We start from the raw sequence: 22,565 nt of genomic DNA on the forward strand, positions 1-22,565 counted from the left end.
ATTTAAGATGAAATTATAAAATTTATAAAGTAAAACAGCCAAAAATCTTTGAGGCTTGGATGTAGACAGATTCCAATGTGAAAGGATCAGCCACAAAAATAAAAAAGTCATAATCAATTTAGTCAAAATGTTTAACTTTTGATCTTCTGAGTAATTTATTAAGAAAATCAATTTTCAGGGCTGGAGAAATGGCTCAGTGTTTAAGAGCACTTGTTACTTCCACATTCAGGATGTGGTCACAACTATGGCTGTCATCACAACACACACACACACTCACATACACACACACACACACACACACACACACACACGATTTCATGAGCAAATTCGTCTCTGCCTGAGATGCTTCATGGCAGTTTTCACCTCCTCATTCCTCAAGGTGTAAATGAGAGGATTCAACAAAGGGGTGACCACTGTGTAGAAGACCGATACCACCTTGTCAATGGAGAAGCTGCTATCTGGCCGAGTGTAGAGGAAGATACATGGCCCAAAGAACAGTGCAACCACCATGAAGTGGGCTGAGCAGGTGGACAGGGCTTTCCGACGACCTTCTGCTGACTGTTTCCGAAGAGAAAACAAGATGACTGTATAGGAAGTGACCAAGGCTAGAAAACATACAAGGGAGATGGTTCCACTATTGGACACAATCAGAATCCCTGTAAGGTATGTATCTGTGCATGCCAGCTTGATGACAGGAGGTACGTCACAGAAGTAGCTATCGATAATGTTCGGGCCACAGTAGGGTAGACGAATAGTCAAAAAGGTCTGCACAAGTGAATGAACAGTGCCCCCCAGCCAGAGTGCAAAGACAAGGTGTACACAGACCTTCATGTTCATCACATTGGAGTAATGCAGTGGAATGCAGATAGCCACGTAACGATCATACGCCATAATCGTCAGCAGAAAGATCTCAGCACAAGCAAAGAGATGTAGGAAGAAGAGCTGTGCGATGCAATTGTCAAAGGAAATGGTCTTCCTCTTTATAAGCAAACCCTCCAGCATCTTGGGCACAGTAACAGATGAGTGGCAGATGTCAATGAAGGACAGATTGCTCAGAAAGAAGTACATGGGATTGTGGAGACGTGGAGTGAAGACTATGGTAACAACAATGAGGATGTTCCCCAAAAGTGTTAACACATAAGTGACTGTAAATGGTATGAAAAACAGAATCTCCAACACCCAGTTGTCAGTGAGGCCCAGGAAGACAAACTCAGTCACTCTTGTTTGATTTAGAGATCCCATCTAATGAGTGTTCCAGAGGATCTGGGGAGGAGGAATAAATTTTAAATTATCCTGAGTAATACAGGGGTCAAGTCATTGAAATGACTATTTTTTTATGAAGCTTCGCATGAATATGTAAGTTATTTTAAATCCTTTTTTATTTTGTTCTTTTCATTTCAGAATAATCCATCAAAAATAGTTTCAGATTTGTTCCAAAATCATAAAACCCCACTTTTTTTTTACTTCTGTTGTGAAGATAATTAACCTACAAAACCTTAACATTCTTTTGTTTTGTCCAATGTGGGGTCCTTTTACATCTATTAAAATACTACTCATTTTTTACTTCACTTTTGTATTATCTCAAGTACTAACTTTAAGAAAACTATCCCGATTCAGTAAAAGTCTGATTCTCTTTCATAATAATTTTATGGTCCTTAACTATGAAATTAAGTGGGAGATTTAGATTTCATTCCCATAAACTAAACTGTTCTTTAAAAGTACAGAAGTAACAGAAAGGTTTTAAAAGCCAGAGCACCAGGAAAACTGGCTGTGAGATACTGTTGCCTAGAAAGGAGAGAGAAGCGTCACCAATGATACATCAATACCTAGTACCTAATGGATACCTAAATAAGACCTGAACAAGTACAATACCAATAGATGCACTAACATGAAAGGGGGGAACCTGATGGGGCCCCAGTCATTAACAAAGAACTACAGGCAATTAAAGGATACTGAGAGTGGAAGAGATAGTCTTCCTCTATTTGGTTATCCAATACAAAGTGACTAGCCCTGAGAGTATATATACACAGTAACGTAACACTAAACACTACAGACTGAGCAAGTTCTGCTTATATATTTATACATCTGTATATTTGTGTATAACTATTATACATATATATATATTATATCATAATAAAAAAAAAGAGATCATGATTTGAGAAGGAGCAAGGGAGGGTATATGTTAAGGTTTAGATGGAGGAAAAGGAAGGGGGAAATAATATAATTATATTTTAATTGTAAAAATTATTTTTTCAAAAACTAATAACCACATGTGACTTACCTCTTATAGAACTTTGCAAGTGCTTTGCACTTTGTAGGTTTACAAAAAATATCTTATTTGCAATAAACTAACTTCTTAAGTATTCTGAGTCTAATTATGCCCTCTCAATTGAAATAATAAGCCTCAAACTACTAATCTTTCAGTTCTGTAACATAACTTTCTGCCAGGAAAATTGTATACAAATACTATCTCATTGTTCCTAATTGTTTGTGCTGGTTGGGTGACCAAAAACTTTAAAAGTTTAGAAGACAATCATCACAAATCACTCCCAAAATGAAGCTTTGATCTAATTATTTCACCTAGGTAAGGTAATCTCATACTCTTAACTGCAGAAAAAAACTAAGGGCGGAGGAATTTTAAATCTAGTACTATGTGAAGCGGCCTAACAGTCATGGATCTGGTTGGAGGAGTCTGAGTGAATGGCTGAACTTGAATAAGCTTGTATCCACCCATGAGGAATGATGGTGACAGCAGAGCTGTTGAAACAGTACATAATGATGATGTGTGATAGTGTATTCTCAGCATTCTGTCACAGGCATGTTCTCTACAAGTTAACAAAGGACAAAAAGAAGACTGGAAAAATGTCAGAGCATATATGATAGAAAAGAAGAATAATCCCTTATACAAAGACCCTTAAAATTTGATAGTAAAATACAAATGGTCACATTGAAAATGAACAAAGACTACAAACCCAAAGACCACTGGAATGGAATCACAAAGGAGATGTGTGTCCAAGTGACAGTCATTCAGAAGAGTTAGAGAATAAAGCCAAATACATTTGATTTTGTCACATTGACAGAAGCCATGAAAAACAGATTCAGTCTTTACAAACTGCTACTGACAGGATTCTTAAGACATTTTGTGGGAAACAAGCTGGCACTACCGAGAGAATTTTAATGTCTATACTTCTAGACAAAGGAACCCCATTTTCAGGACTGAATTTCATAGAACTAAGGGTAACTAGGAACTAAAGGTGCACACTTATTGAAATATTTTTAATCAAGTGAGATATTGGAAAAAACAATACTTATCGATACAGAAATAAATCATTTTTAAAGTTTTTAAATGTTTATCTTATTATTTTAGGGGTATGTGTGTTTTACCTGAATGTATGTCTATGCAACATGTGCATGCCTGAGACATTGAAGACTAAAAAAGATCCTATGGAACTTAAGTTACAGACAGTTATGAACTGCCATGTGGGTAGTAGGAATCAAACCAGGGTCCTATGAAAGAACAGCCAGTGTTCTTAACTGATGAGTTCCATGAATAAATAACTTTGGGTACAGGACTGTATGGAACCATTAATGAGCTGGATGCATGTGTAGTAACCTAAGGCTGTGATTTGCAACATGGCTGTCAATCAGACTACTTAAATGATTTTTATAAATTTTGATGTCCCATCTCACCTCAATTAACTCATCTCTCCTTGGTGATTTCAATAAATAGTCAAGATCACAAACAACTAATTTCAAAGAAGGTCCAACAAGAATCTATTTTGAATATATTGTGAGTGTTGGAAAAGGATGGAGAGAAGAAGGGACAAAGGAATCAAGAGGCATTTGTGTATGCATCTATGTACATGTATATATATTTTTAAACATGCAAACATATGTAATTAATCATTATTTCTATTTGTGTATATTTCTAAAATAGTAGATTTGGAGGATATAAATGTTAATATTATTTACTTTCACAACATGAGATTTAAAAGAATACAAATATTTTATTAATTTTAATATTACATTCTATAATTCTTTATATACTGAACATACTTTTAAAAAGAGAATATTGAAACATGTTTGGGGAAAAATATCAAAAATATGGTGACTTCATGGAGTTGCAAGTAGTTTTTTTCCTTCTCTGTGTCTAAGAGATTATAATGTGTTTGTGTTGTTGTTTGTATTGTTTTGTGAAATGGTCTCACAATGCTGCATAGGGTAACCTAGAACTCCCTTTGTAGCCCAAGCTGGCCCTGACAAAACAACCTTCCCATTTCAGCCCCATAAGTGCTAGAGTTACAGGCATGTACAAACATAACTAGCTGTTGTTGTGTCTTTTATAAAGAAATATGCTTGTGTTGGGCATTATCTCTATCATCAATAAAATATGAACCACACCATCATTTGGTTTGACTTGGTGTTTTTAATGAGACCAGCAATTGCACCTATTTAATGTATGCTATTAGGCAAATACTCTAACACTCAACCTATGAAGTATCCTCAACCTATGAAGACTTTCAAATACAGAGAAGGTTATACTTGGTGCCTTGCAAAATAAGACTGTTAAATAAAAAAATATTAAATTCAAATTTTTGAGTAAAAATTAAGAAATGCCTCTGGGGCTGAGTATAGTCCTGTGGTCAAGCATTCACTTAACAATCACAAGGCCCTATGCTTGATACTCAGCCCAAGAAATGGAAGAAGAAAGATGGGTAAGGGGGAAGGAAAGAACTCCTCTTTTACTGACTTAGTAATAGCCCTTTTCAAAAAAAGAAAGAAAGAAAGAAAGAAAGAAAGAAAGAAAGAAAGAAAGAAAGAAAGAAAGAAAGAAAGAAAGAAAGAAAGAAAGGAAGGAAGGAAGGAAGGAGGAAGGAAGGAAGGAAGGAAGGAAGGAAGGAAGGAAGGAAGGAAGGAAGGAAGGAAGGAAGAAAGAAAGAAAGAAAGAAAGAAAGAAAGAAAGAAAGAAAGAAAGAAAGAAAGAAAGAAAGAAAGAAAAAGAAATCATCCGGATGCTGTAGCACACACCTATAATCCTACAGCTGTGAAAGTTAAGGAAGAAGGATCAAACTTCCCAAAGCCTGCATGCCAAAGCACAGTATCATGCTGCTTAAAACACACTAAACAAGAAGTAAACAAGCAATCACACAGTGGCCTTTAAGGAACCATTATGGTCTCTAACCATGCACCCCTTGAAAAAGGGAAATACTTTATTATTTCTATCCATATAACAAAGTAGTTGTCACAAAAAAAAATGGAACTCACTAAATACTTCTTAGCTGGAAGAAAAGTAATATTACAAACAGAAAACAGTAAAGATCAAATGTTGGGGTACAAGATGACCTCAATTGACATGTACTCTGTAATGGGACAGGAGGACCAAAGGGCCAGAATCCCCACTGGACACGAGGAGTAGGCCCAGGTATGCATAGTGAGGCAGTGAGAACTGAGCTTTAGGTCCTTTGCTTGCCTATTTAGCTTTTCCTAGAGTTCCCACAGCAATTCCCCAACACAGACAGTAATGACTATCTTTCCTCTTTTTCTGTTTACTCCACTAAGAGTCTACTGAGGCACTACAGATTAAAGGCCTTTGCTTCCAGACTCCCCAGTTTTAGCCTACTGGTGTCTGTCATTGTATCAGAAATTCCCAAACTGTATTTGTCTGACTACTGCCTTACCTGTTTCTACAGGACCTCTATTTGAATACTGCAGGACCAAACCTTGGCAAAGTCACACTTAGAAGGGGCTCCTTTTGCAAAGGGAAGCCTCAGTGTCCATCACAGCTGCCAACAGCTTCAGGTCTATCTATAAAATGCTGGGCTGCCAAAACATTACTTGAATGAATCCAGTATGAAAAAATGTCCTACACAACTTCAATGTCAGAGTGTAAAAGAAGACAGGGAGGTACTGACAGAGAAGATGTGTTAAACTTTTTGACAGGTTCACAGTCTAGTAAAATGGACTGCAATTGGTGTCAGGAATGTTGTGAGATTTCTTCATGTTAAGATTAGAACTCCATCCCAACACCTCTGCCATAAGTCTCCTCTGTTTAGTGGTTATATGGAAAACGGAGTCAATTAAATTCTTAGATATTTTACCAAATTGCTATTAGATTCTTATCTGTTTTTTATTGTTTACAATAGGTTATATCAAGCTTTATTTTAAGACTTGACTCTTTAGCATTTAAATGAGATCATGTGCCTGGTGGTCAACCAACACTGAAAAAGAAGCCCCTGAGAAATAAAATCACACCCAAAGAGACACAGCAATGCCTTCCACTCTGCACACAGAGAAATTCCCCATTTTTTCATCCACATGCAAGAGTGCAGTCATGATGAGCTCCAGAGAATGACCCTCCCAGATAAGGAAGGCCAGGCAGCCAAAGTAAGCCACCATGGCTCAACTAGTCCTCCAAATCTTCTCTGGAGCATCTTCTTTGAGCTGAATTTCAGAGCTGAAGCAGAGTTTTCCTCTGGTGATGAAAAAAATGAACTAAGACTAGGGACCACATCCCAGTAAGGAGGCTTCTCTTTCAGAAGATTTTTTTCAAGCTCAGTGTTCATTCTATGAACTCTTTTTTATGAATTGTGCTGGTAATTCAAACACAAAGAAGCAGAGGGAAGAGAGAGCATTGATCCCTCCCTACCCAAGACCCCACAGCCCAGTGATTCTTTCAGTAATCAGAAGAAGAAGCAAGTGATACAGTGAAATAGGAAAGGCAACAAGTCACAGCCTCAAACATTTTGAAGTCTTGGACAATATATGTATGTATGAATAGATAGATAGATAGATAGATAGATAGATAGATAGATAGATAGATAGATAGATAGGTAGGTAGATAGGTAGATATGTAGATAGATAGATAGATAGATAGATAGATAGATAGATAGATAGATAGATAGATAGATGATAGATAGATAGATAGATAGATATGTAGATACATAGATAGATAGATATGTAGATAGATAGATATGTAGATAGATAGATAGATAGATAGATAGATAGATAGATAGATAGATAGATATGTAGATAGATATGTAGATAGATAGATAGATAGATAGATAGATAGATAGATAGATAGATAGATAGATAGATAGATAGATAGATATGTAGATATGTAGATAGATAGATAGATAGATAGATAGATAGATAGATAGATAGATAGATAGATAGATAGATAGATATGTAGATACATAGATACATAGATAGATACATACATACATACATACATACATACATACATACATACATACATACATACATAGATTTATATGTCCATGCATGCTTAGGGGGACAGTGAGGAGAGTGCAGGGTGTGAGTGGTGTGTTTGAGATGTGTATACCTGTGCCTATGTATACACACACATGTCACACATGAGTGTTTGTGCTTGGGGAAGTGCGTGTAGGCAAACACCTTTAGTGAAAGCAGCACATTAAAAAGTATGGCTGACTCTGAATACAAAGGAGGATTAGAATGAGTCTAAGTTAAAAGTACTCCCATTAAGCTTCTAAACCATGTGGATACAATTTATCTGCTAAATACCTGGAAAAGAGCCTGGTTCAGTGCTGTGACACAGTGTGGTGAGGGACAGACCCACAGAAGCATGGGAAGCGCTGTCAGTGACAAGCATTGTCACTTACCAGTGTTCTCCAGCTGTCCAGTGTTGATTCTTACAGTGGTTTTATACTCTTTCATTCACTTTCCTCATAATTCCTTCTAGAAATAAAACACAAACAGTGACATATTTTAAATAAATAATAGATTCTGATTTAGGTAACTGGTCTTCTGTGTGAACAATTACATAATTGTAATATTGGTCCTTTGGGGTTTTTTTTAGTATTTTCCTTCTCTGAATGTTCTGATTTATTCTTTCAAATGTATTAATGTACTTTCTGGCCAAGATAAGTAGAATTAAGCCTCTCTCCAGTATCACCTTAAGCAGTCACTAAGCATGACTACCACTAGAACTTACATTAATACCTTCCCAGATTTGTCACTCAAAAGTAAAACATGTATTGTGCAAATTTTGGAAACAATTAAAATATTTATTCTGGGTGACATATGTGGTGTACTTGAGAAGATATGGCCTGATGCCAACATTAAGTTTAAAATTATGTTCTAGGAAAATGTACATTGTTAAGGAATCTATGTCAAATCAAGTCTAGTTAATCTTAGGTTCCTTTGCTTTCTGGATGAATCATCAGCATCAAGTGAAGACCTTTCTGAGTTGATATATTTGAATACACTTGGGCAAGTCACTTCATTCCCATTAATAAAGTAGGAAAAGTAGCACTTTAAATTACTATAATAATTAGCATTATGCATAACTCAGGCCATGGAACCCAGATGTCTGGTTAGTGACCTAGCTATTTCTGTGGTGGTATTTTTATAAATGATTAAAAGTTAAATGAGTAAACTTTGGGAAAGGCAAATGATCCTTAATAATGTGGGCAGGCCCTAGCCACTCACTAGAAAGCCTTACAAGGGGGGAATTTCCCAGCTGAAGAAAAACTCCACCTTCTTTTGAAGAAGAGAGATTCATGATCTCTATCTATCTATCTATCTATCTATCTGTCTGTCTGTCTGTCTGTCTATCTGGATAACCGCGACTAATAGTTTTCTTTCTTGTAATGCTTGCAATGGCCTTAAAGATGCCAGTGCTTAAAGAGAGGAAAGATCACCATCCTGTGCACTCTCAGGAGAGAACCATCCCTGGAAGAAGACTTTATCTCCTTCTAGCCCTAGTCAACATCCATTCTAAATAAATCACAACAAACCCTTTATAAAGATGAGGTAGCTATAAAGACTTGTATCAACCAACCCAGTAACTCTGTTAAACTCTCTATATGGCCCAAAGCAATAAATAATAAACATATCTTTATAGATAAGATCTACATATCTTACCTGTTTAAAATAAATTCCCCCCAACTGACAACAGAAACCATCTATTCCATACTTTCATTAGTAATTCAGTTCTCCTACACCTCAGTAGAGACACCTAGGATACAAAATCACAGAGCACAAAATCCTGCACTGGGCTTATTTTCAGGCTTGCAAGCTCTGGGGTTTTTACCAACCTAACCCAAGATCTTGAAGTGGTCACTGGATAGCTCTAATTGAACTTTAAATGATTGTTTAATGGCCCTGCTTGAACCTGCCATCAGTGAATACCCAGGGGCATTATTAAAAGTTTCATGATTCAATGTACTTCTTGTTATTAGTCTCACTCATTTAGCAATTTAATAAATGGACAATAAACCCAGTAGCCTCTAAATAAGGAAGGGTTCCAAAGCTTTTGCAGTTTCCATGACAACAATTTGTGTGGACATGATACTGAACATTGCACTACACACCAGTGATGTTAAGGTCATTCACAAGTACAACAGCAACCTTGAAATGGAAGGCATTTTCTAGAATTCCATGTATATGAAATATACAAAATAGGCAAATCTGTAAAGACAGAAAGTACATTAATGAGTTTGAAGAGCTGAAAAGATAGAGAAATGAAGAAGACTACAAAACAGTATGAGTTCCTTTCTGAGATGTTGAAGATGTTCAAAAATTAAGTTTGATTTTATGACTTCATTAGTATACTAAAAAATATTGCCTTGTGCATTGTGACAATAAGGTGAGTGAACTGTGAGTGATATAAACCATCCAATTATAAGCTTCTTTGTTTTTGTCCTGATCTACTTTTTATTGTTTTCATCAATTCTTTGAGAATTTCATACATTTGGCCATATTCACCTTACTTCCATATCTTGCGATCTACCCTTCATTTCATATACACCCAACTTTGTGTTCTTTTTTTAACTTGAGTCCAATAATTTCTTTCTATATACTTGAGTATGTGTCCATCCAATGATATGTGTTAGACCTACCAGGGAAAACACATATAAAGTAAACTAACACTCCCTCTTCAGCACCTAGCATCTACAAATAACTCCTTATCTAGGAATATGGATTCATTCCTGCTTCCCCACTCCATGTTGGGATTTGGACTGGCTTGTGCCTATACAAGTTTGTACAAGCTATTGTAACCACTGCACATTCACATGTGAAACTGCCCCCACTGTGTCTGGAAACACTGGCTCTTTGTGCTCATATACCACTTTTAGATCTTGATACTCTTCAGACTTTCTTCTGTAATGACCTCTGACCCTTACCAGAAAGATGTGTGATATAGATGATCCTTTAGGGCTGAACATCCCACAGTTACTTATGTTCTGCATTAATAGTCATCTACTGCAATAAGGAACTTGTGTGGTAAAAGCCAAAAGATGTATAAATCTATGGGTATAATAAGTTTTTTGGAGTTACTTTAATACTATACACCAAGAGTAACATGACTGAAGTAGGTTCTTCCCTGGGGCCTATGATCTGTCCAGCCACAGGTCTTGACCCCAATCACTGTTCCAGATATTTATCTTTTGGTAGTGGACCTTAAATCCAGTCATAAAGTGGATGACTAGTCCCATGACATTGATGCCACTATTGCACAGATGGGCATATCTTGCCAAGCTGGCCATTATTGTAGCTCACAAGGCTCATAGCTGTGTAATTAATTTCTCTTCCAGCAGTGTGCATAGCATCTTCCAACCCTACGAAAGCTAGCCAGTATGAGTCTTCCAAGTCAGTGCCAACTTGATTCTTCCATGTCCTATTACTCAAGTATATGGTATTTTCAGCAATAGAGTTTTACCATTAAGCTGTGGAGGGTAACTAATAGCAATGACATTAGTCTACAATATTTGGAGCTCTATGTGACCTCACTGGCCAACAGCTCCTTAGAAGAAACCAATTCCTAGCACTGGGCTTTTTCTTCGTTAGCCTGAGTTTTCTAGTAGGATCATTGTTGCCCTGGTGTAGGATAACTCCATTCAAATTCTCTCTATAGACTTGAGTTTATATTTTAAGAAGCTTCTGTGATGTTAGTTTTTCATAAGACTTTTTCAGAAGATCTATGATTGGAATAAATTATAACCACTAAAAATATTAATATAACTTAAAAGATTTATAAATATCAGTTTTAATACACAGATTTATAATTTATTTCTACAATGTTATAAAATGTCAATCAACTGTGCTTGTTGTATAGTTAAATGGCATTTGCTACTAATAATGATGAAGAGCATTATCAAGATGACAGCTAATTATTTGTGGTTTAAGTACTTCATCTCTATCTTCAAATATGAGTTACCTAATATCTTTTCCTTTTTTATTTATTTTTTTAATTCTTTTAATTAGATATATTCTTTATTTCCATTTCAAATGTTGTCCCCTTTCCTGATTTCCCCCCCCCCAAAAAATCCCTTAACTCATTCTTTCTCCCCCTGCTCACTAACCCACCCACTCCCACTTCCCTGTCCTGGAATTCCCCTATACTGGGGCATTTAGCCTTCTAAGGACCAAGAGCCTCTCCTCCCTTTGATGTCCAACAAGGCCATCCTCTGCTGCATATGTATCTGGAGCCATGAGTCCCTCCATGTGTACTCTTTGGTTGGTAGTTTAGTCCCTGGGAGTTCTGGAGGTACTGAGTAGTTCAAATTGTTGTTCCTCCTATGGCGCTGCAAACCCCTTCAGCTCCTTGGGTCCTTTCTCTATCTCTTCCATTAGGAACCCTGTGCTCAGTTCAATAGTTGGCTGAGAGTGTCCCCTCTGTATTTGTCATGCACTGGCAGAGCTTCCTAGGTGACAGCTATATCAGGCTCCTGTCAGCATGCATTTGTTGGCATCCACAATAGTGTCTGGGTTTTCTAACTGTATATGGGATGGATCCCTAGGAGGGGCAATCTCTGGATGGTCTTTTCCTCAGTCTCTGCTCCACATTTTGTTTCTGTATCTCTTCCTGTGGGTATTTTGTTCCCCTTTTTAAGAAGGACCAGAATATCCATACTTTCCTTCTTCTTGAATATCATCTATTCCTTCTTCTTGAGCTTCTTCTGGTCTGTGAATTTGTATCTTGGGTATTTCAGGCTTCTGGACTAATATCCACATATCAGTGAGGGCATACCATGTGTGTTTTTTGTGATTGGGTCACCTCATTCAGGATGATATTTTCTAGTTGTTATATCTTTTAAGTTATAATGTTCAATAAATATTTGAACTTTGATTTCTCATTTACTTCCAAATTTAAATTGTTTTTAGGTTTTATACACTATATTTTAAAATGAGCATTCACTGGACTGAAGAGATAGCTCAGTGGTTAAGTGCCCTTGTTGGACTAAATTCCCAGCATCTCCATGGTGGCTCACAATCATCTGTAACTCCAGTTCCAGAGTATCCAGTGCCCTCTTCTGTCCTCTATAACACAAGGCATACATATGGTACACATACATGCAGGCAGACAGAACATTCACATATGTCTTAGTTAGAATTTCCATTGCTGTGAAAAGACAACATGACCAAGGCAACTCTTATAAAGGACATTTAATTAGGGCTGGTTTACAGGTTCTGAGGTTCAGTCCTTTATCATCACGGCAGGAAGCATGGCAGTGTCTAGGCAGGCATGGCACTGGAAGAGCTAAGAGTTCTACATCTTGATCCAAAGGCCAAAAGGAGAAAACTGTCTTCCGGGCAGCTAGGAGACAGGTCTTAAAGCTTACCAACTCAGTGATACACTTCCTCCAACAAGGCCACACCTCCTAATAGTGCTACTCACTGGACCAAATATATTCAAAGCACCACAGAACACATAAAATAAATAAATATTTAACAATCTTTAAATAAAATTGAATTGGCAGTTACACAGAGAAGCTTGTGAAACATTTGATTACAGGCATATTGAATTGTTTCAGCATTTGTTTGAAATCAGTCATTTATCATATTCTACTGAAATTATCTTCAATGGTTCGCATTCAAAGTAAGCCCTGTTAGAAGGAAGAATTCTTGCTTTTTTTTTTAATCTTTTTTTTATTCGATATAATTTTTTATTTACATTTCAAATGATTTCCCCTTTTCTAGCCCCCAGCCATTAGAAACAATGAATTCATGAAATTCCTAGGCAAATGGATGGAACTAGAGAACATCATACTAAGTGAGGTAACCCAGACTCAAAAGGTGAATCATGGTAAGCACTCACTAATAAGTGGATATTCTTGCTTTTTAAATTCTAGTTCTTTCTATACCCTGACTCTTTAAGTTTTTCCAAGTTTTTTAAAACAAGTCTATATGAGAATAACTTTTTATCTTACAGGAAGTAATTACTTCTCTGCCGCTAGCAAATATTTGATATTTAGAAGACAACACAATTCCTTTAATTTTCAAAAGGGGAGGTAGTGCTCATAAATAGCCAAAGGCTTCACTTAGTCTTATCTCCAACATGAAACATAAACCTTAAGTACTATTAGAATATTTAAACTATTTGAGAAGTTTACCCATAGTTACAGAGGCAAAATAAGTATTCCAAAGTGCTTTCTGTGTATTCACATAATACTTTTCCCTTTTGAGGAATAAATACTTTCTCTTATATATATATATATATATATATATATATATATATTAAAATATATTTTTTAATTAAAATATGATTATATCACTTCACCCTTTCCTTTTCTTTCTCTTTTTTATTAGATATATTCTTTATTTACATTTCAAATGATTTCCCCTTTCCTGGTTCCCCCCTCCCTGAAAGTCCCATAAGCCCTCTTCCCTCCCCCTGTTCCCCAATCAATCCCCTTCCACTTCCTGTCCTGGTATTCCCCTACACTGCTGCATCAAGCCTTTCCAAGACCAGGGGCCTCTTCTTCCTTCTTCTTGGACATCATTTAATATGTAAATTGTGTCTTGGGTATTCTGAATTTCTGGACTAATATCCACTTATCAGTGGCTGCATTCCATGTGTGTTCTTTTGTGATTGGGTTACCTCACTTAGGATAATATTTTCCAGTTCCACCCATTTGCCTAAGAATTTCATAAATTCATTTTTTAATAGCTGAGTAGTATTCCATAGTGTAAATATACCACATTGTCTGTATCCATTCCTCCAATGAGGGATATCTGGGTCTTTCCAGCTGCTGGCTATTGTAAATAGGGCTGCTATGAACATAGTGGAGCATGTGTCCTTATTGCATGCTGGGGAATCCTCTGGATATATATGCCCAGGAGTGGTATAGTGGGGTCCTCTGGTAGTATCATGCCCAGTTTTCTGAGGAACCACCAGACTGATTTCCAGAGTGGTTTTACCAGCTTGCAACCTCACCAGCAGTGGAGGAGTTGTTAGGCACTGTTGTTAGCCCCATTTTATACAGAGAAAACCGACCTGATTTTTTAAAAATCAATCAATAAATTTAAAAATTACTTTAAGTACAAGTGGCTCATTTAAAACCAACCAGATAGAAAGTGGCAAACTCAAATCTGTTTCCAAGGAACCTAGTCTTGATTCACAGCAAACACACTCTAAGGAAATGTAACTCCACTCCTGCTGTTGAATTTCTGTGCAGCTGCAGAGATAGCATAGTCACTGTGTCCCTACAGCACAGAGGTATGAGGCAGAGTCTTTGATCTGGAGCTCTGTCAGAAGCAGGTAACTGTACCCATTGGAACGGCTCAGGAATGTAGAGAAATGCCCACTGTCCCACAAACCATCCAAAACAACGTAAGAAAGAAATACAGGTGCTTGGCCTTCATGTTGCTGGTACCAGGATAACCCGTTGAACCCTGAGGTGCTGTATGTGCAGTTGACCCGAGCAAAGGTTCCTTCCGCAGACATCAAGTTGGCAGGCTGCTCCACGCCCTGCCCTGCTGCACCTATGAGACACAGGAAAGATTAGGATGGGGGGAAGGGAGCATAGAAATGCTGTAGACAGATTATGCACACATTGAATTATTTAAAAATTAATTTTAAAAAATACCATGCTTCCATGTGGTCCAGGAAAACTTAGAGTAACAGGGAGTTGTCAAGATAAACAACAGTGGCACCAGTGGCAACTACTCATTACAAGAAGGTGCATAACAGTGGGCACAACATAAGAAAACATCTGTCCACAGAAAATGTTGGCGCATGCCTTCGATCCCAAAGGCAGGAGGATCTCTGAGTTCAAGGCCAGCCTGATCTCTGTAGAGAGTGAGTTCAAGGGCTACACGGAGAAACCCTGTCTCAAAAGACATTAAATAAATAAATAGGGGAAAAGGGAAGAAAAGAAAATATCTAGTAGCAAAAGCTTCTTTCATTATAAAAGTTGCAAATATTTAGCTGGAGGAAAATTATTTTGAAAACTCCCAGCCATGTTCTCTATGAAGTTGGCACTCACCTCCCACCATCAAGAAGAGATAGAGAACAAACCCCCACATCTACAGCAAGACACGGCCAGCCTGACACTGGGTCCTCAGTGTCTGAGCACCAGCAACTTCAGAGAGAAAACCCCATGTGGGAGGGGAGGAGGCTCATCCTGGGTGCAAACCCACAGAAGCAAGAGGAGGAAGTCCTTTCTTGAGAGGTGTCTTCAAGATGCTGCAGTGACAGCTGGGGAAGTCCCTTTGAAATCAGGAGTCCCTTCTGAAGACTGTGTTCTGACATAGACTTTAACCTACGTGACTTTGATGAAGCTCGCCTGACAGTATTGCCTGTGAAGAACAAAAAAGACAGGTGGGAGAGGCAATACAGGCCTAACAGCAGCACTTGAAAGGCCTGGGAGGGTCCTGTGTTCAAGGCCAATCTGGGGTGCCTACCAAAAAAGGTCAAGAAAAAAGCAAACCAAATAGGAAGCTCATACAAGAGCAGAAGTAGTCACCTGGGCCATGCTAAGTTTCTTTTCCCAGGATAGAAGAAAAACAAAGACACAAGGCTGTAGATTGTGCACACAGCATGAATACACTGCTGCCTCCACGGTGGTGTTTGTGGCAGTGACTAAAGGGATGATATGTGAAGATATATGTCAATGTACGTGTGAATACAGTGGAAAGTTAAACTATTCATTATTTCAGACCCCTGGAATTAAAAAAAAAAAAGAATAGTTTGAAGAGTATTGGTGTTAGGTCTTCTTTGAAGGTCTGATAGAATTCTGCACTGAAACCATCTGGTCCAATGCTTTTTCTTGGTTGGAAGACTTTCTACGACCCCTTCTATTTCTTTAGGGGTTATGGGGCTGTTTAGATTATCTATTTGGTCCTGATTTAATTTTGGTATTTGGTGTCTGTCTAGGAAATTGTCCATTTCCTCCAGATTTTCCAGTTGTGTTGGGTATAGGCATTTGTAGTAGGATCTGATGATTTTTTGAATTTCCGAGGTTACTAAGTGAGGTAACCCAGTCTCAAAATATCAATCATGGTATGCACTCACTGATAAGCGAATATTAGCCTAGAAACTTGAATTACCCAAGTCATAATTCACATATCAAATGATGTCCGAAAAGAATGGAGGAGTGGCCCCTGGTTCTGTAAAGGCTCAGTGCAACAGTATAGGGCAATACCAGAACAGGGAAGTGGGAAGGGGTGGATGGGGGAACAGAGAGAGGGAAGAGGGCTTATGGGACTTTTGGGAAGTGGGGACCAGGAAAGGGAAATCATTTGAAATGTAAATAAAAAATATATCGAGTAAAAAAAACAAAAAAAAGTCTTGGATGCTAAAAATCCTGGAAAGGACAGGAATTCAAGGCCCATATCGAAACATAGTAAAAGAAAGCAATATACAGCAAACAGGTAGCCAACATCAAACTAAATGGCGAGAAACTTGAAGCAATCCCACTAAAATCAGGGAATAGACAAGGCTGCCCCCTCTCTTCATATCTTTTCAATATAGTTCTTGAAGTCCTAGCTAGAGCAATTAGACAACATAAGGAAGTCAAAGGGATACAAATTGGAAATGAAGAAGTCAAACTACCACTATTTGCAGATGATATGATAGTATACTTAAGTGACCCTAAAAACGCTACTAGAGAACTCCTACAGCTGATAAACAACTTCAGCAAAGTGGCTGGATACAAAATCAACGCAAGCAAGTCTTTATATATTCAAAGGATAAGCAGACTGAGAAAGAAATTAGGAAAATGACTCCCTTCACAATAGCTACAAACAGCATAAAGTATCTTGGTGTGACTCTAACCAAACAAGTGAAAGACCTATATGACAAGGACTTCAGATCTCTGAAGAAGGAAATCGAAGAAGATCTTAGAAAATGGAAAAATCTTCCATGCTCGTGGATTGGCAGAATTAATATAGTTAAAATGGCCATCTTGCCAAAGGCAATCTACAGATTCAATGCTATCCCCATAAAAATCCCAACCCAGGTAGCAGTGGCTGCTCCAGCTGAAGGGCCATCAGCAGTGGAACCAAGGCGACACAGGGTCCAGTTAGGCCCTGCGCCCACGACCACTGACCTTCGCTGACCAGCCGGGCGGCAAGCAACTGCGGTTCTGCGGAGCCTTTCGCTGCACGGAAGCCACTTCAGAACTCGGCTGCCCGCCAGTCAGGAGAGACTCACCGCCATCTTGATCCCGGGCTCCAGAGATCGGTCAGACTGAGGTACACAAACATAATCCTAGGCCCAACACCGCAGGGGTCTGAGCCAGACGGGCATTGGCCTGCACCCAGACCCTGGGCTGTTCGAGTGGCCATCGGGGCGCCAACCCAGCCAGGAGTTTTTTTTTTTGCCCCGGCCGGTGCACGCGCCGCCATTTTGCCTACAGGAGCCAGAGTGCTCGGGAGGGCAGAGACTGCTAACAAGCGTAGCCTGAGGCTAACAAAACGGGGGTCTAGGCCCCAAAAGGCACAGGACTGACCCCAAGAACTGGGCGGCTTGGTGGGCCATCTGTGTGTCAACCAGCCCAGGAGGTTATTAGCACAACAGACTCTCCCGGTGCTTTCGCGGAGCGCGGACGCGCACGCCCGCCATCCGGGTCACCTGGCAGACCCAAATAACAGACATAGCCCTAGGGGAACTTTGCTCGGACCTTGGCCTCCCAGGCGTTTGCCTGGACTCAGGGCCCAGGCGACAAGGCTAACCTAGTGTGCGCCAGCCCGGTTGGGGAAATCGGCTGCCCAGCGGAGTGAGCGGAGCACAGGGGAGGTCACAGCAACATTCACCTTCGGAGCTCCCTGGGGGTGCACACGGGTTCCACCTGGTCCACAGACACAATCTGGGGCAAGGCCTCAGGCAGAAGCCCCCAGCTCAACTCTCTCAGCTTCAGATCAGCCTGGGTGGCCGCCACATCTCCAGGTCCCTCAAGAGGCTAGTGGGGGCTTCCGGGCGGCCAGCTGGGAGAAGTCGGTGTGCTCCAATAAATCCTGCGGGCCCCAGCGGGAGCCTTCAGGTGCCTGCTTCGGGATCTGAACAGCCTGGACAACAGCACCCTGTCTATAGGCAGTGCAGAGTGTAAGCTGTGCACCAGAGGCCAACGGGGAAGGGGCAGCTTGCACTGGTGAGTCCAGCACTGACAAGACCAAGTAACACCAGTGAGAGCTAGATGGCAAAAGGCAAACGCAGAAACGTCACTAACAGAAATCAAGGCAATATGGCAACATCTGAACCAAATTCTCCTCTACCAGCAAGTCCTGGATACCCCATCACACCAGTAAAACAAGATTTGGATTTAAAATCACTGGTCATGATGCTGGTACAGGAACACATGAAGGACATTGAGGAGAAAATGGATCAAAAGTTAGAAGCCCTTGCAAGGGAAACACAAAAATCATTGAAAGAAATCCAGGAGAATACAAAAGCCAACAAGGAGGAAATGCAAAAAACACTTAAAGAAATACAGGAGAACTTTGCTCAACAGGCTGAGGTCATGAAAGACGAAACACAAAAATCTCTTAAAGAAATACAGGAGAACTTTGGTCAACAGGCTGAGCTCATGAAAGAGGAAACACAAAAATCTCTTAAAGAATTACAGGAAAACACAAACATGCAAGGGAAGGAGCTAAGCAAAACCATCCAGGATCTAAAATCAGAAGTAGAAACAACTAAGAAAACTCAAAGGGAGACAACTTTGGAGATAGAAAGCCTTGGGAAGAAATCAGGGGACAGAGATGCAAATATCAACAACAGAATACAAGAGATAGAAGAAAGAATCTCAGATGCTGAAGATTCCATAGAAACCATGGACTCAACAGTTAAAGAAAATGCAAAGTGCAAAAAGCTTGTAACCCAAAATATCCAGGAAATCCAGGACACAATGAGAAGACCAAACCTAAGGATTATAGGCATAGATGAGAGTGAAGATTTACAACTTAAAGGGCCAGCAAATATCTTCAATAAAATTATGGAAGAAAACTTCCCTAGCCTAAAGAGAGAGATGCCCATGAATATACAAGAAGCCTACAGAACTCCAAACAGACTGGACCAGAACAGAAATACTTCCCGTCACATAATAATCAAAACACCAAATGTTCTAAACAAAGAAAGAATACTAAAGGCAGTAAGAGAAAAAGGCCAAGTAACATATAAAGGAAGACCTATCAGAATCACAGCAGACTTTTCACCTGAGACTATGAAGGCTAGAAGGTCCTGGGCAGATCTCATGCAGACTCTAAGAGAACACAAATGCCAACCAAAACTACTATATCCAGCAAAACTCTCAATCACCATAGATGGAGAAACTAAGATATTTCACGACAAAACCAAGTTCACCCAATATCTATCCACAAACCCAGCCCTAAAAAGGATAATAGGAGGACAACACCAATACAAGGAGGGAAACTCCACCCTGAAAAAAGCAAGATAGTAACCTTTCATCAAACCCAAATAAGTTAAGCAATCAAATTTAAAAAATAACGTCAAAAATGATAGGAAGTAACAATCACTATTCCTTAATATCTCTTAACATCAATGGACTCAATGCCCCAATAAAAAGACACAGACTAACTGACTGGATACGTAAACAGGACCCTACATTTTGCTGCTTACAGGAAACACACCTCAGGGTCAAAGACAAACACTACCTTAGAGTAAAAGGCTGGAAGACAATTTTACAAGCAAATGGTCTCAGGAAACAAGCTGGAGTAGCCATTTTAATATCAGATAAAATTGACTTTCAACCCAAAGTCATCAAAAGAGACTCTGAGGGACACTTCTTGCTGGTCAAAGGAAAAATACAACAAGAAGAACTCTCAATCCTGAACATCTATGCTCCAAATGCAAGGGCACCCTCTTTCATAAAAGAAACTTTATTAAAACTCAAAGCACACATTGCACCTAACACAATAATTGTGGGTGACTTCAACACTGCACTTTCCTCAATGGACCGATCAGGAAAACAGAAACTAAACAAGGACACAATGAAACTAATTGAAGCTTTGGACCAATTAGATTTAACTGATATATATAGAACATTCTATCCTAAAACAAAAGAATATACCTTTTTTTCAGCACCTCATGGTACCTTCTCGAAAATCGACCATATAATTGGTCACAAGACAGACCTCAACAAATATAAAAAGATAGAACTAATCCCATGCCTCCTATCTGATCACTATGGAATAAAAGTGGTCTTCAATAGCAACAGAAACAACAGAAAACCCACAAACACGTGGAGATTGAACAATACTCTACTCAATGACACCTTGGTCAAGGAAGAAATAAAGAAAGAAATTAAAGACTTTTTAGAACACAATGAAAATGAAAACACAACATACCCAAATCTATGGGACACAATGAAAGCAGTGCTAAGAGGAAAACTCATAGCCCTGAATGCCTCCAAAAAGAAAATGGAGAGAGCATACATTACCAACTTAATGACACACCTGAAAGCCCTAGAACAAAAAGAAGCTATTTCACCCAGGAGGAGTAGAAGGCAGGAAATCATCAAACTCAGGGCCGAAATCAATCAAGTAGAAACAAAGAGAACCATACAAAAAATCAACAAAACTAGGAGCTGGTTCTTTGAGAAAATCAACAAGATAGATAAACCCTTAGCCAGACTGACCAAAGGGCACAGAGAAAGTATCCAAATTAACAAACTTAGAAATGAAAAGGGAGACATAACAACGGAAACTGAGGAAATCCAAAAAATCATCAGATCCTACTACAAGAGCCTGTACTCAACACAACTGGAGAATCTGGAGGAAATGGACAATTTCCTTGACAGATACCAAATACCAAAATTAAATCAGGACCAACTAGACCATCTAAACAGTCCCATAAAGCCTAAAGAAATAGAAGGAGTCATAGAAAGTCTTCCAACCAAAAAAAGCACAGGACCAGATGGTTTCAGTGCAGAATTCTACCAGACCTTCAAAGAAGAGTTAACACCAATACTCTTCAAACTATTCCACAAAATAGAAACAGAAGGAACACTACCCAATTCCTTCTACGAAGCCACAATTACGCTGATACCAAAGCCACACAAAGATCCAACAAAGAAAGAGAACTTCAGACCAATTTCCCTTATGAACATCGATGCAAAAATACTCAACAAAATTCTTGCCAACCGAATCCAAGAACACATCAAAACGATCATCCACCATGATCAAGTAGGCTTTATCCCGGGAATGCAGGGTTGGTTCAATATACGGAAATCCATCAATACAATCCACTACATAAACAAACTCAAAGAACAAAACCACATGGTCATTTCATTGGATGCTGAAAAAGCATTTGACAAAATTCAGCATCCTTTCATGCTTAAAGTCTTGGAGAGAACAGGAATTCAAGGCCCATACCTAAACATAGTAAAAGCAATATACAGCAAACCGGTAGCCAGCATCAAACTAAACGGAGAGAAACTTGAAGCAATCCCACTGAAATCAGGGACCAGACAAGGCTGCCCCCTTTCTCCTTATCTTTTCAATATTGTACTTGAGGTACTAGCTCGGGCAATTCGACAACATAAGGAGGTCAAAGGGATACAAATTGGAAAGGAGGAAGTCAAACTATCATTATTTGCAGACGACATGATCGTCTACCTAAGTGACCCAAAGAACTCCACTAGAGAGCTCCTACAGCTGATAAACAACTTCAGCAAAGTGGCAGGTTACAAAATCAACTCAAGCAAATCAGTGGCCTTCCTATACTCAAAGGATAAGCAGGCTGAGAAAGAAATTAGGGAAATGACCCCCTTCACAATAGCCACAAACAGTATAAAGTATCTTGGGGTGACTCTTACCAAACATGCGAAAGATCTGTATGGCAAGAACTTCAAGACTCTGAAGAAGGAAATGGAAGAAGACCTCAAAAAATGGGAAAACCTCCCATGCTCATGGATCGGTAGAATCAATATAGTTAAAATGGCCATTTTGCCTAAAGCACTATACAGATTCAATGCAATACCCATCAAAATCCCAACTCAATTCTTCACAGAGTTAGAAAGAGCAATTATCAAATTCATCTGGAACAACAAAAAACCCAGGATAGCTAAAACTATTCTCAGCAACAAAAGAAAATCTGGGGGAATCAGTATCCCTGACCTCAAGCAATACTACAGAGCAATAGTGTTAAAAACTGCATGGTATTGGTACAGTGACAGGCAGGAGGATCAATGGAACAGGATTGAAGATCCAGAAATGAACCCACACACCTATGGCCACTTGATCCTCGACAAAGAGGCTGAAAACATCCAATGGAAAAAAGATAGCCTTTTCAACAAATGGTGCTGGTTCAACTGGAGGTCAGCATGCAGAAGAATGCGAAT

The 22,565-nt window shown here is 39.0% G+C and overlaps 1 protein-coding gene across 1 annotated transcript; it reads right to left on the bottom strand.

The window, feature by feature from the left end:
- Positions 1 to 315: 315 nt before the first annotated feature.
- Positions 316 to 1,242, bottom strand: LOC127691152 (olfactory receptor 1509). The gene has a single exon (XM_052190717.1). The coding sequence runs from the start codon at positions 1,240 to 1,242 to the stop codon at positions 316 to 318; it is 927 nt and encodes a 308-aa protein (XP_052046677.1).
- Positions 1,243 to 22,565: the final 21,323 nt, after the last annotated feature.

The sequence above is a fragment of the Apodemus sylvaticus genome, chromosome 8 (genome assembly GCF_947179515.1).
Source record: "Apodemus sylvaticus chromosome 8, mApoSyl1.1, whole genome shotgun sequence".
Taxonomy (NCBI): domain Eukaryota; kingdom Metazoa; phylum Chordata; class Mammalia; order Rodentia; family Muridae; genus Apodemus; species Apodemus sylvaticus.